Genomic DNA, 13,334 nt, shown 5'->3' on the forward strand with positions numbered 1-13,334 from the left:
TACACGATCAATTCTTTTTGAATGACCAATCAATTCTTAATGAGTACACAGATTCAGTCTCATTTATAGATTTTCTTATCTAAATTCCTAGGTGAATAACAATTCAATAACAAGTGAAACAAAGGGCTATTCATAAAGATGAAATGCTGAATCTGCAATTAGATACATTGTAATATGTAGTTCTTATGGGATTGAAGGAAAGGATATATTTATTTAGTAGGGGTTCATATTATGTAATTATATATATATATATATGTAAAAATAAGACTGTTATTTTTAGGGAAAACAACTTTATAACTTCTATGTTCTATGATCTACGTTCTTTGTCTGAGATTCTAACCTAAGACTAGTTCATGTGGTATTTGTGAGTTATTTTAGAATCCCGAAGAAGTGGCATTGTTTTTGATTTCTTACAGATTAGTAAGCTATTTCTTTTTATTTGTTTTTATTTATTTTTATTTCATTTCTTTGTATTACTTTGTATAATATTATTTCTTTTTTGTATGTTGTTATGTTATATTTTAAACTAAACAAAATAAATCTTACAGATTCAAGACATCAAATCGTCTATTTCTTTGATTATAAAAATAAGAATTGATTACATTCTTATAAATCAAAAACGTAAGCTATAATGACGACAACCATGAAAATTTGCATCGCTTTGGAAGCATCAAATACTGATAAGAAGAAAAATACATACAAATTCAAATGGATCCAAACTACGGGAACAGAAAAAACATATTATGAAATACCAGAGGACAAACAGGATATATCTGACCATCATGAACTTTTGGCTCTACCGAAGGTGAAGAATATCTTGAAATCGATTGAAGCAAGAGGTTCATTTCGTACGAGCGTCATTTCATTAACCCCGGAGTTGAAAGAAATATATTTTGATGCCGAAGAAGATGTGATGTTTAAGGATGAATATTTACAACTGATTTATTCACCCGCATACGTGAGAACAGTATTTGGACAAGAATCATCAGAACCACAGAATACGGTAGAGCTTCCAAGAAAAAGCAAGGAGAATAAAAAGGATTTCAAGAAGATAAAGGAGGATTTTGTGCTGAATAATTTTGATGGTAAGAGTGTTTCAGTTAATTTATGGTTAGAAAAATTCGAGACGGAATGCACGCGTTGTGAAGTAGAAGAAGATAGAGACAGAATTTTGATTTAACGGTTGTTTATGGATGGAATAGCGAAAGAATGGTTTGATTCTGAATTAATTAGATTAGGTTTAGACAAAAGTTTTCAAATATGGAAAGAAAATTGCTTAGAAAGTTTTTGTGAAACGAGTTGGCATAAATATAGAGAGGCGTATTCATTTAGGTATATAGGAGGAAGTTGAGTGGACTATGCTTTTAGGAAAGAAAATTTGTTGTTAAATCTCCGAAATAATTTTCCAACTGACATATTAATTGATTTAATTGTCACGAGTTTGCCAGATATCCTACAAGATAGAATTAATCGATCAAAAGTAACAACTTTCGAGAAATTATTGGGTGAATTGCGAAAGCTAGAAAGTTCAAAAAAATGTGATAACGGTCGAAATAAAGATAATCATAGAATGACTAAATCTGCCGAACAAATTCCTTCCTATTCACAAACAAATAGAAAACCAATTAAGAAGGAACCATGCTCAATTTGTGAGAAGAAGGGCTTCTCAGGTAGATTTCACCTAGAAACAGTCTGTCGGCTAAGGAATAAATCCAATAATGTCGAACAAAAGAACATACCTGGAAACATAAGAACGGTAAACAATATTGGGATACAGGATGGATTGAATGAGGCCATTTCAAACTAAAAAAAACTTAAACTGTTGCCATTAATAAAATTGAAGGTGTTTATAAATAATAATGAATTATGTGGAATTTATGATTCGGGCTCAAATGTTCGTCTTCTGAATTCCAAAGTAGCAGAAAAGTTATGTCTACATATTCAAGAGAATAGAAACACATTCAAAACAGTCAATGGCAGGGCAAATTTTTCAGGAAAAATAATTACAAAAATGAGAATCGATAATATCGAAAAAGAAGTTGTACTTTTTGTGGTTAATGAGAAAAATTTCGAGTATGATATTCTACTCGGACTAGATTCTATTTCCAAATTTCAATTAAAACAAGATTTTGATTTGAATATTTATCAAAGATTAGATATGAATGAAGAGAGAAAGATCGATTATCTCAATAATAATAATAATAATAATGATTACACCATCAATTTCAATGAAGGGATACCAACAGAACTTTTCGAAGCAAAATTAGACCATTTGGAAACAAATCAGAGAAGTAAAATTGAAGTTTTAATAAATAAATATGACCATATATTTGCAAAACACAAGTTTGATATTGGTCAGGTGCAAAATAATGAGGCACATATAAAACTTTTAGAACATAAATTTATAGCAAAAAAACCGTACAGATGCTCAATGGAGGATCAAAAAGAGATAGAATTCCAAAATGGAAGATTGTTGAAAGCGAATCTGATTGAGGAGTCCTCCTCACCTTTTGCATCACCAGTCACTTTAGCATATAAGAGAGATGAAGGGTCTAAAACCAGATTGTGTGTCGATTTTCGTGAACTCAATAAATTAATTGTTCCCGAACCACAGCCTTTCCCATTAATTGATGAAATCTTAGCCAAGACCCGAAATGCAAAATTCTTTACAACATTGGATGTAAATTCTGCCTTTTGGTCGATTCCTATTCGCATCAAAGATAGATATGAGACTGCTTTTGTGACACAGAATGGTCACTGGCAATGGAAATGTTTACCTTTCGGACTTAAAACATCCCCGGCCATATTTCAACGTATATTGAATAATAATAATAAATAAACATTTTGGAAATAAGTGATGAAACTAACAATGAGTACAATATTTAGTACAATTTCCAAACGAGTAATATCATCGTATGATATTAATTATTTATCTGGTTATCTAATGTATCAGCAATATAAATTGCCATCAACATAAACCATTGTCGGACAGAAGGTCTCCACGCCATTACGTAGGAATCATAATCGAAAGTAACCCAAGGAGAATGCATGTCATCAAGGGAGGATAGCGATATACCGGTTTCACCCTTATTAGGGATCATCAGTACCGTTAGTTTCATCACTTATTTCCAAAATGTTTATTTATTATTATTATTTACGATGAAAGTCGCTTAGGCTAGTTACGGAAGATTTTCCTTGTTGACGTGGGATTCTGCTTTTTCGAAGTATTCATGGAGGAGGTAGTTAGGTTATTTGTCCGCTGGGTGGCGCTCTGCAGTAATTCATACTGACTAGCGACTGCCAGCGTTCAATAAGATGCCTGCTATTTCGTTTGTTTGTCATCTTGGGTAGGATTATGCGGTACTGATGATCCCTAATAAGGGTGAAACCGGTATATCGCTATCCTCCCTTGATGACATGCATTCTCCTTGGGTTACTTTCGATTATGATTCCTACGTAATGGCGTGGAGACCTTCTGTCCGACAATGGTTTATGTTGATGGCAATTTATAATAATAATAATAATAATATTTATTTCGAAAATCTTACACATACACTTTTACAATATATATATAATCAGAACGAAATATATGTCAAAGAAAAAAACAAATATAAATTCTATGTTGGAGAATTGAGATACTCATGGATTGTATATGGTTCAAGATCTAGTAAAAACTTGTGTAATTCATTTTTGAATCTATTTTGTTGATCAATTTGCCTTATTCTTGGTGGCAATTTGTTATAGTACTTCATGCAAGAATACTTTGCTCCTCTCTCCGTTACAGTCAATCTATGAACTGGATATACATATGAACAATTTCTATTATTATGAGAATGTGATGGCAAATTTGAACTGAAGTTATCTCTATTCTTGAAAAGAAACATTATACACTCTTCAATGTGTAGCGCTATTACAGTTAGAAAATTGCTACTCTTGAAATAACCTCTCCATGAAGCTCTAAAATCAAGTTTATTTATTGTCCTGACTGCTCTTTTCTGTGTCTTAAATATATTGTCCACTGCTCTGACACTACCATAAAAAATTAAACCATATCTAACGAGGGATTCAAAATTTGAATAATAAATCATCTTCAGGCCATCTTTGCCGAGATATTGTGACATAACTCTCAAAGTATAACAAACCGAGTTCAATCTCTTATTGAGGTTTTCTATATGAGCTTCCCATGATAGAACTGAGTCTATCGTTAATCCTAAGAGCTTAGTTTCAGTACTTATATTAATTTCAGATTCAGCCTCCTGTTACTCCCTCACCTGCCATTGTTCCCCCTGTTGCAAGCTCAGACTGGGCTAGCCAAGCACAAGAGGAATGGAGCGCTTCTGTTAGTCAACCAAACTCTAGCTGGGCCGCAGCTAGCAGCGAATGGCATTAATAATCCATTCACTGATTGACATTGATACATGTTTTAATAAATGAATAAATTGAAAAAAAAAATTGATTTAGTTTTATTGTATTTGAACACTCAAGGTTAGATCTGTTGGTTTTGAATATGACACAATTCGTTTTATTTTCATTTAAAATCAGCTTATATTGCTGATACATTAGATAACCAGATAAATAATTAATATCATACGATGATATTACTCGTTTGTATATTGAATAATATTATCAGAAAATATAACCTGAATTTATTCTGCCTAAATTATATAGATGATATTCTAATATTTTCTTCAACATTTGACGAACATATAGAACATTTGGACAATCTCTTGAATGCAATATGTAATGAAGGATTCAGACTTAAATTTATCAAGTGTAATTTTGCAGAAGAAGAAGTCAAATATTCAGGACATATTGTAGGAAACAATACAGTACGACCTATAAATGACAATTTAATTTCCATTAGGAATTTTTCTCCACCAGATACTCGGAAGAAGATAAGGCAATTTTTGGGTAAAGTTAATTTTTATCACAAATATATAAAAGATTCAGCTAGATTATTAGAACCGTTGCATAATTTACTGAGAAAAGATGTAAAATTCAATTGGTCATTGGCTTGTCAGGAAGCTTTCAATAAGGTTAAGGACATCCTTTGTTCTAAGCCAATTCTTGCAATTTTCGACCCAAGTGCCTATACTACTATATATACTGATGCCAGTATTCAAGGAGTAGGAGCTGTTCTTAAACAAAAACAGATTAATGGTGAAATGAAACCCGTAGCGTATTTTTCTAAAAAACTGAATAAATATCAAAAGAACAAGAAAGCAATATTCCTAGAATGTCTGGCAATTAAAGAGGCAATTAAATTTTGGAAATATTGGCTAATGGGACATAAATTTATTGTTGTTACTGACCATAAGCCATTAGAAGGAAAAGAATTTCGTACAAGACCAGATGAAGAGCTGGGTGACATTGTCATGAACGGGTTGGTCAGAGAATGTTGACCACCGTTCACTTATCTCCGGTTGAGATGTTCTTTTAACCCCTGGAAGAGCGGCTTTCCAGAGGTCTCGGAGAATTAATAATTATGTGAGTTCACCAAAGATGGTATACGTAAGTCCGGCCCGTCGCTTCGATGGACAGGTCTTATTAGTTGAATTTCCTTCTCTAGGGACAGGATTAGTTTATTGGGTCAATGAAAATCGATTTAAATTTTTAAATTAAATATAATAAAGAAAAATAAAAAATAACCAAAGTTACAATATCCCTTGAAATGTTGACTCAACGGCCAAAATTTTATAAAAACAAAAAAAATGTCTCAAATAATCTGTTATTCAAACAAACGAAACAATATACCAACTTTGAATTTGGGAGAATCGAGACTACTCAAATAAACTTATTTTCATTGAAAAAAAAACATTCAAACATCAACAAATAAACCAAAAGTAAATAGCCAAAAGACTTGCCTTTATCCCACGATGCCAGCTGAGTATTTTAGGCCCTGCCTAAACCTAGTTTCAATTTTTTTTCAAACTGTTCACTCGAAAACGTGTAATTCTTTATATAACACTTCACTCCCGATCCGCGAACTCCGATCTAACCTAATTTATTCCAAAATAAATTCTAACTTTATCCCAGAAAATTCCTATTTTACTGTTTCTGACCTATTTCAACCGTTCTTAGAGTTAAAACAATTCCTTCTTCCAAAAAATCTTAAAATTCCTTTAACTCTCTATCATCTACTAAATTTCCTTTATTCTTGATTCAACCTTTCAAAAAATTACTCTGATCTTCAAAAGAAATTGTTTTAATCTAAGTCCGGTTTCGCGACCGACGTTCTAATTCTCAACCTTTCTCAATAAGAGACCCTAAGCGATACTGACTAACTCTTTTGACCTCCACAAAAAATCCTAACATCATACTTCTCTAAGACCGCCCTAACTACTCCTCATGATACCATGTCAATTAGATCATTGGTTAGAACATTTTTCATCTTTTTTCAATAAGAGTCCTCACCTCTACTTCAAACTAAATTTTTCTGTCGATCTCAGCAAGAAACATACTTCAACTCCGCCTAAGACCTTTTTGCTGCGTCATCTGAGAAAGACCCTGACGGTTTTTTCGCATGTATCGAACTCAGATAAGTCAAGATTATTATTATTTTTCTTATCCGTAAAAAATATATCGATTTCACCAACGCCGTGAGACGGTTACTAAGAAAAGCATTGATTGGAAAATAAAACATCCTTATGCTAAGATAAGATCAGTCTAAACAAGTTGCGATCACTCTTTTGAATTTAACGTATATTCTCTCTGCATAATAATTTCTCATAATTTCGATAATTTTCAAATATCCGCTTTACTACAACATGATGAATTTTCTATCACAATTCGATTTTGAGATTAGATATGAACCAGGAAAAGGAAATGTAGAAGCAGATTGCCTTTCTAGAAACCCAGTTCTGGAAGAAACGGAGAATATGGACGAATGTATAAGAACAGTTAATTTGGTGGAATTAAATGAAATAAAAAACGATCAACAGAATAATCTCTTAAAGAAAAATAGTATGAGAAAAACGGTTGTAGAGAAAGAGATACATTACAAATTGTACAAAAATAACAAAAAAATAATTTTGTCGAATGATTTTGGAAAAGATTTGATCAGAAAAAAGCACAAGCATTATGGCCATATTTGTGCTAGTAAGATAAATAATAAAATCAGGAATTAAAGAGGTTTGTGGATCATGTGACATATGTTGTAAAAATAAAACGAGAATAGGTCAAAAGTATGGTCTCCTTTCTCAACTGGGCCCAGCAAAGGAACCATTTGAAATAATGTCATTAGACACAATTGGAGGTTTTGCTGGAAACCTTCACCTCCTAGTCGATCATTTTACTAGATATGCATTTGCGAGCACTTCAAAACACCAAACAACCGAAGATTTCATCAAATTAATTAATAAAATTCAAGATAAACGACTGATCAAAACACTATTAACAGATCAATACCCAGGAATAAATTCGGAAAAATTCAGACAACATATGAGAAGTTTGAATATATAGGTACAATTGATTTTCACAACAGTAGACGGTCCTTCCTCTAATGGTCTGAATGAACGACTGAATCAGACATTAGTGAACAGAATAAGGTGCAAACAAAACGAAACGAAAACTAGGGCATGGACGAAAATAGCCGATGAATGTATTGAAGAATACAATAGAACAGAACATTCTACAACGGGATATAGCCCAGAATTAATACTTTGTGGCAGAACTGATCCCATTGCTCCAGAAGAACTTATAGAAGAGAGAAATTTACCAAAAGATAGGGAAATAGCATATAAAAATTCTTTACGCTATCAAGAATACAATAAAAAACTGATCGACAAGAATAGGAAACATTATGATTTTAAAATTGGAGACTATGTTTACGTTGAAAATAAATCAAACTTAAATAGAAAAAAACTTGATGAAATAAGAATAGGACCTTTTCCAATAGTGAAAAAAATTTCTAACACTATATATGAGATAAATATTGGAAATAAAACAAAGGACAATAATTATTTTCATGTAACTAAGTTGCTCCCATGTGAAAACGCAAACATGTAATATACTTTGAGTGGGGGGATGTAAAAATAAGACTGTTATTTTTAGGGAAAACAACTTTATAACTTTTATGTTCTATGATCTATGTTCTATGATCTACTTTCTATGTCTGAGATTCTAACCTAAGACAAGTTCATGTGGTATTTGCGAGTTATTTTAGGATCATGAAGAAGAGCCATTGTTTTTGATTTCTTACAGGTTAGTAAGCTATTTCTTTTTATTTGTTTTTATTTATTTTTATTTTATTTCTTTGTATTAATTTGTATAATATTATTTCTTTTGTGTATGTTATTATGTTATATTTTAAACTAAACAAAATAAATCTTACAGATTCAAGACATCAAATCGTCTATTTCTTTGATTATAAAAATAAGAATTGATTACATTCTTATATATATATATATATATATATATATATGTATATATATATATATATATATATATATATATATATATATATATATATATAATTCGTAAGAAAATTATTGATCGCAATATATCTAATAGATAACAATGTATTCAGTGTATCACTGAATTTCCTAGATCGAAACATCCTAACATTGTTATCTATTATATATATATATATATATATATATATATATATATATATATATATATATATATATATATATATATATATATATATATATATATATATATATATATATATATTGTTATGGATCGTGTATATATTCAAGTTGAGATTATGTTGTTATTGATTTGATTTAAATTGATTCGATCCAATAACTAAATTTGATACTATATTTTTATGATTTTGCGCCGACTCTATATATCTCAGGAGGGTTCATTCAAATTCAATTATATATTTTTTTTTTTAATTTAATTAATATTTTCGAAATTCACTAACTATAAAGAAATTCTTATCTAATAACTAAATTTATATTAATCTAATCTTATATTTACGTATTTAAATCTTCATCGACCTCATCATTGTTCTATGTTATGGTATGGTATCGTCTTCTATGCTCCTAACCTCGAATGGATTATAACCTTAATTCGTATTAATTCAGTTGCATTGTTTTGAATCCATTTTCCATTTGATATTGCTTCAAATTGCTTGAATCCAGGGAAATTTCTTCTTGAAATTGATTAAATAATTTTCCACTTCTTCTCACAATGATTTTCAGGCACGTATTTAACAATTTTAATATCTTGCAAATTTTCGTAAATAAATTCTTTCGTTTATCAATTATTTCAGGTAAATTTCTTGAGTCAGGTGACGTGCTCTCAACAATGGTTTTTTACTGACTGATTAGCTGTCATTCGGCTGGGCTTTATATAGATTTTCAATTTTTTCTTGAAATCAAGATTGCCTTGGATGTCAAAAAATTTTCCAAATATGATGCTTTCGCAATTTTCTCTTTTGAGGTAAGTTTTCCTTCTCCAATCTTGATCTAGTTAATTTCTTCATTTAATTCCGCATCTTTTGGTACCACATATGTTGCATTCGGTCGATTCGAAGTTACAAAATTTTCAAATATTCTATATACAATTTGGAAATTTTTCTAATATTCACTTTCTTTGGCCTAATATTCAAAGATTTCTATCTATAACTCCTAAAATCTACTACATATTTTTAAATTATACTATAATCTAATGAAATATATACATTTTTGTATGTTTGAGACATTAATTACTTTGGAATCCCTGATTTATCATTCGATATCCTATCCCTATCCATTTTTTACAATTTTATTAGGAATTTCAACTAATATTACATTTTTGAAATTGCATCTAAATGTAATTCACTAGATCACAAGCTATTTCATGAAAATTAACATAGGAAATATAAAATAAATGATTATTTTTTATCATTTTGAATGAAAATTGAATATTCAGTCTTTTGACTCTTTTAACATTATTTACATGATATATAAATGGTTCCTGATACTTGAATTGAATATCTTTTGTTGATTTTATCAAATTGAACTTGAATTTTATTGATATTTTCATTTTGTTTCAGATCCTGAGATGTTTTGAATGAATATTGATATATTACTTTAGAAATATTGGATTTATGCTACTTTTATAATGTGCAAGTGAATGGAATAAATGAATAAAGTTACTCTACTTTTCTTTAAAATTATTGGATCATATCAAGTTAAAATTTATTATCTATTTGATGAATTTGCTGTATTTTCCGAATGATAGAGTCTGGTAATGTATTCTCATTGATTTTATAAGTTGATAATACCATTCCATAACAATTCCCCAAATTTAATATTTGAAATTTTTTATTTTCAATATAAAATTTAAAATATTAAAATTTCTCCAAAATTTTGAAATTTGATTGAAATTTAAATTAACTTTCATTAGTTGTCTGGATGAATTCATATAAATCATTAATATGAAAAATTCCTCTTATTCTTTCTGTTTCTAATTCTTTTAATACATAACTATTCAAACCATTCTCATTATCTATTATATATGGTCCCTCGAATGGAGTTTTTAATTTCGCACAAATCTTATTCCGCTTGTCTGTTACCCTGTGGGATCGTACAATAACCAAATCTCCTTTTTTAAACTTCACATGTTTCCTTATTTTCTTATTCTCCATCCTTTTAATATATTTTTCACCTTTTTTAAGTAATTTTTCTCTCACTTCTTCCCTAATCTTTTCATAATTTGTCCTTTCTGGACTATTCCAATGTCTCTCTGGATTTTCTTGTTTCATTAAATATAATGGTGTTTCTTCTGTAACTGTATTAGGTATTGTGTTCAAAAAAAATTCCACTTTGTTTAATTTTATATCCCATTCATCATGTTCTCCATTAACGAGTACCCTTAGGAACTTAATAACTTCCTGTATGTATCTTTCTGCTGGATTTGCTTGAGGATGTCGGATGCTGATATAATTTAGTTTTATATTATTTTTGTTACAGTATTCCTGGAAACGTTTGTTTTGAAAATAAGTCGCATTGTCTAATATACAATTTTTTGGATGTCCTATGTCTTCTATAAATTGGTCAATTTTCTCTTTTATTGTGACCACTTTTGTGTTTTGACATGGATATAATTTAATATATTTTGAGAATATGTCTACAATTATTAAAATAAACTTATTTCCTCTTTCTGTAATTATTAGTTCTCCTATGAAATCAATAGCAATCATGTCCAATTTTTCTTCAGCATAAATATTTCTTGCTTGATTATAATTAATATAATTTTTGGTTTTATTTAGTTGACATATTTCACATTTTCTTGTTACGTCTTTGCTTAAACTATAATCTTTTTTTGTTATATAATTTTCACGGAAAATCATCCATATTTTTCTACTTCCAGAATGCCCATTTTCTTCATGCAATGTTCTCAAAATTTCTCTTGCCAATCCTCCACCAATTACATACAATTCCATTTCACCCAATTTTTTAATATAAATATCATCTACTTTTAAACACTTTTCTTTTTCTTCTGATGACATATTTTGTTGGTCTTCCATTATCTTTCGTTTTGAAAAAATCCCTTCTTCTTCTTTTAATATATTAGCACCTATTCGTACTGTTTTTCTTTCCTTTTCTCCCTTTTCTTCATTTCTTGTTAATGTATCTGCCACAATATTATCTTTTCCTTTTATGTACCTTATTTCAAAATCATATTCTTGCAATAGTAATGATCCCCTATATATTCTATTATTTAATATTTTACTTTTCATGATGTTCAATAATGATTGATGATCAGTTTCTATTATAAATTTTGATCCCAATAAATAAAATCTTAATTTTTTTACACAATAAATTATACTTGCAAATTCTAATTCTGTTATACTATATTTTTTTTCATAGTTTTTTGTTACTCTAGATATAAAACATATCGGTACTTCTATTCCATTCTGCTCTTGCAATAATACTCCTGCAAATTTGTTCAGTGAAGCATCTGTTCTCAATATAAAAGGTTTATTATATTCAGGATGATATACTCGCAAATTTTTTGAAAATTCTTCTTTTATTTTGAGCATTGCTTGTTCTTGTGCTTCAGTCCATTTCCATTGATTTCCTTTTTTAAGCAATTGTATTAATGGAATTTCTTTTTCACTTAAATCTGGCATAAGTTTTTTAAAATAATTCACTAATCCTAAGAATCCCCTCAATGATTTTAAATTTTCAGGTCTCTTATAATCCTGTATTATTTTAACTCTTTCCTCATCCATTGTTACACCTTCACTATCCAACTTGTATCCTAAATATTTTACACTTTTTTGGAAAAATTGACATTTTTTTGAATTGATTTTCAAACCTGCTCCATCTAATTCTTCTAATAATATTTTAATATGTTTTAGATGACTATTTTCATCCTTAGAAAATACCAAAATATCATCTATATAATGCAAAATGAAATCATCATATTTATTTAAAATAGAGTGAAGTGCTCTAACTAAGGCTGAACATGAACTTTGCAGTCCAAATGGAACTACTTTGAAACGATATACTACTCCATCAATTATAAATCCAGTATAGTCTCTACTTTTTCTTTCCAATGGAATTAACCAAAAACTATGTTTCAAATCTACTTTAGAAAATATGTTTGATTCTGTTATTCTACCAAAAATTGCCTCTGTGCTCATTGGCATTTCATATTGCGGAATTGTATATTGATTTATATTCCTAGCATCTAAACACAGTCTCAATTCTCCATTACTTTTTTTAACAACAACTATTGGGTTTATATATCTTGAATTACATTTTTCAATTATTCCATTTTCCAACATTTTATTAATTTCTAATGATACCTCCTTTTTGTATTTATATGGAATTGGGTAGGTTTTTGATCGAAAGTTTTCTATTCCTCTTACGTCTATACTATGCACATAATTTTTAGCAGTTCTATTTTCGTTTGTAATGAGATCTTCATGTTGCATCATTAAATTTATAACTTCATTTTTCCATCTCAAATCACATACAATATCTTCCATTATTTCAAATTTTTGAACATTCATTATATTTTTGACCAAATTATCACCTTCATTTATTTCGTTTTCTATTCCATCAAGGTTATTTTTTTCAAATGTGATAATTTCTGCTCCTATTTGTACATGTCCATTTTTATAATCTATTATTATATTATTTCTATCTAATTCGTCAGTCCCCAGTATTGCATCATATTCCATATTTTCAAATAAAAAAAATTGTATTTGATATTGAATTTCTTTGAAGATTATTTGTACTATTATTCCTTTCATGACTTCCCCCAACTTTTTATTGCTTGCACCTATTAAATTTGTTTTTGGTATTTTATAACAATATTGCTCCCATTTTAATTCTTGAATTATTTTATAATTAATTAATGAAATTTCTGATCCTGTATCTACTAAT

The 13,334-nt window shown here is 29.3% G+C and overlaps 1 protein-coding gene across 1 annotated transcript; it reads left to right on the forward strand.

The window, feature by feature from the left end:
- Positions 1–536: 536 nt before the first annotated feature.
- On the forward strand, positions 537–4,413 carry LOC123675525. The gene is made up of 2 exons (XM_045610890.1): positions 537–1,085; positions 4,247–4,413. Exons 1-2 carry the CDS (start codon positions 632–634, stop codon positions 4,309–4,311), a joined length of 519 nt encoding a protein of 172 aa, XP_045466846.1. The 5' UTR covers positions 537–631; the 3' UTR covers positions 4,312–4,413.
- The last annotated feature ends 8,921 nt before the right edge of the window (positions 4,414–13,334 follow it).

Source organism: Harmonia axyridis, chromosome 3, assembly GCF_914767665.1.
Source record: "Harmonia axyridis chromosome 3, icHarAxyr1.1, whole genome shotgun sequence".
In the NCBI taxonomy this organism is placed as follows: Eukaryota; Metazoa; Arthropoda; class Insecta; order Coleoptera; family Coccinellidae; genus Harmonia; species Harmonia axyridis.

Bases quoted from the DNA above. Each gene is read 5' to 3' on its own strand.
- LOC123675525 (XM_045610890.1), top strand. From the start codon at position 632: ATGACGACAACCATGAAAATTTGCATCGCTTTGGAAGCATCAAATACT. The intron at 1,086-4,246 runs GTAAGAGTGTTT...TATTAATTTCAG, and splicing joins TGTGCTGAATAATTTTGATG to ATTCAGCCTCCTGTTACTCC.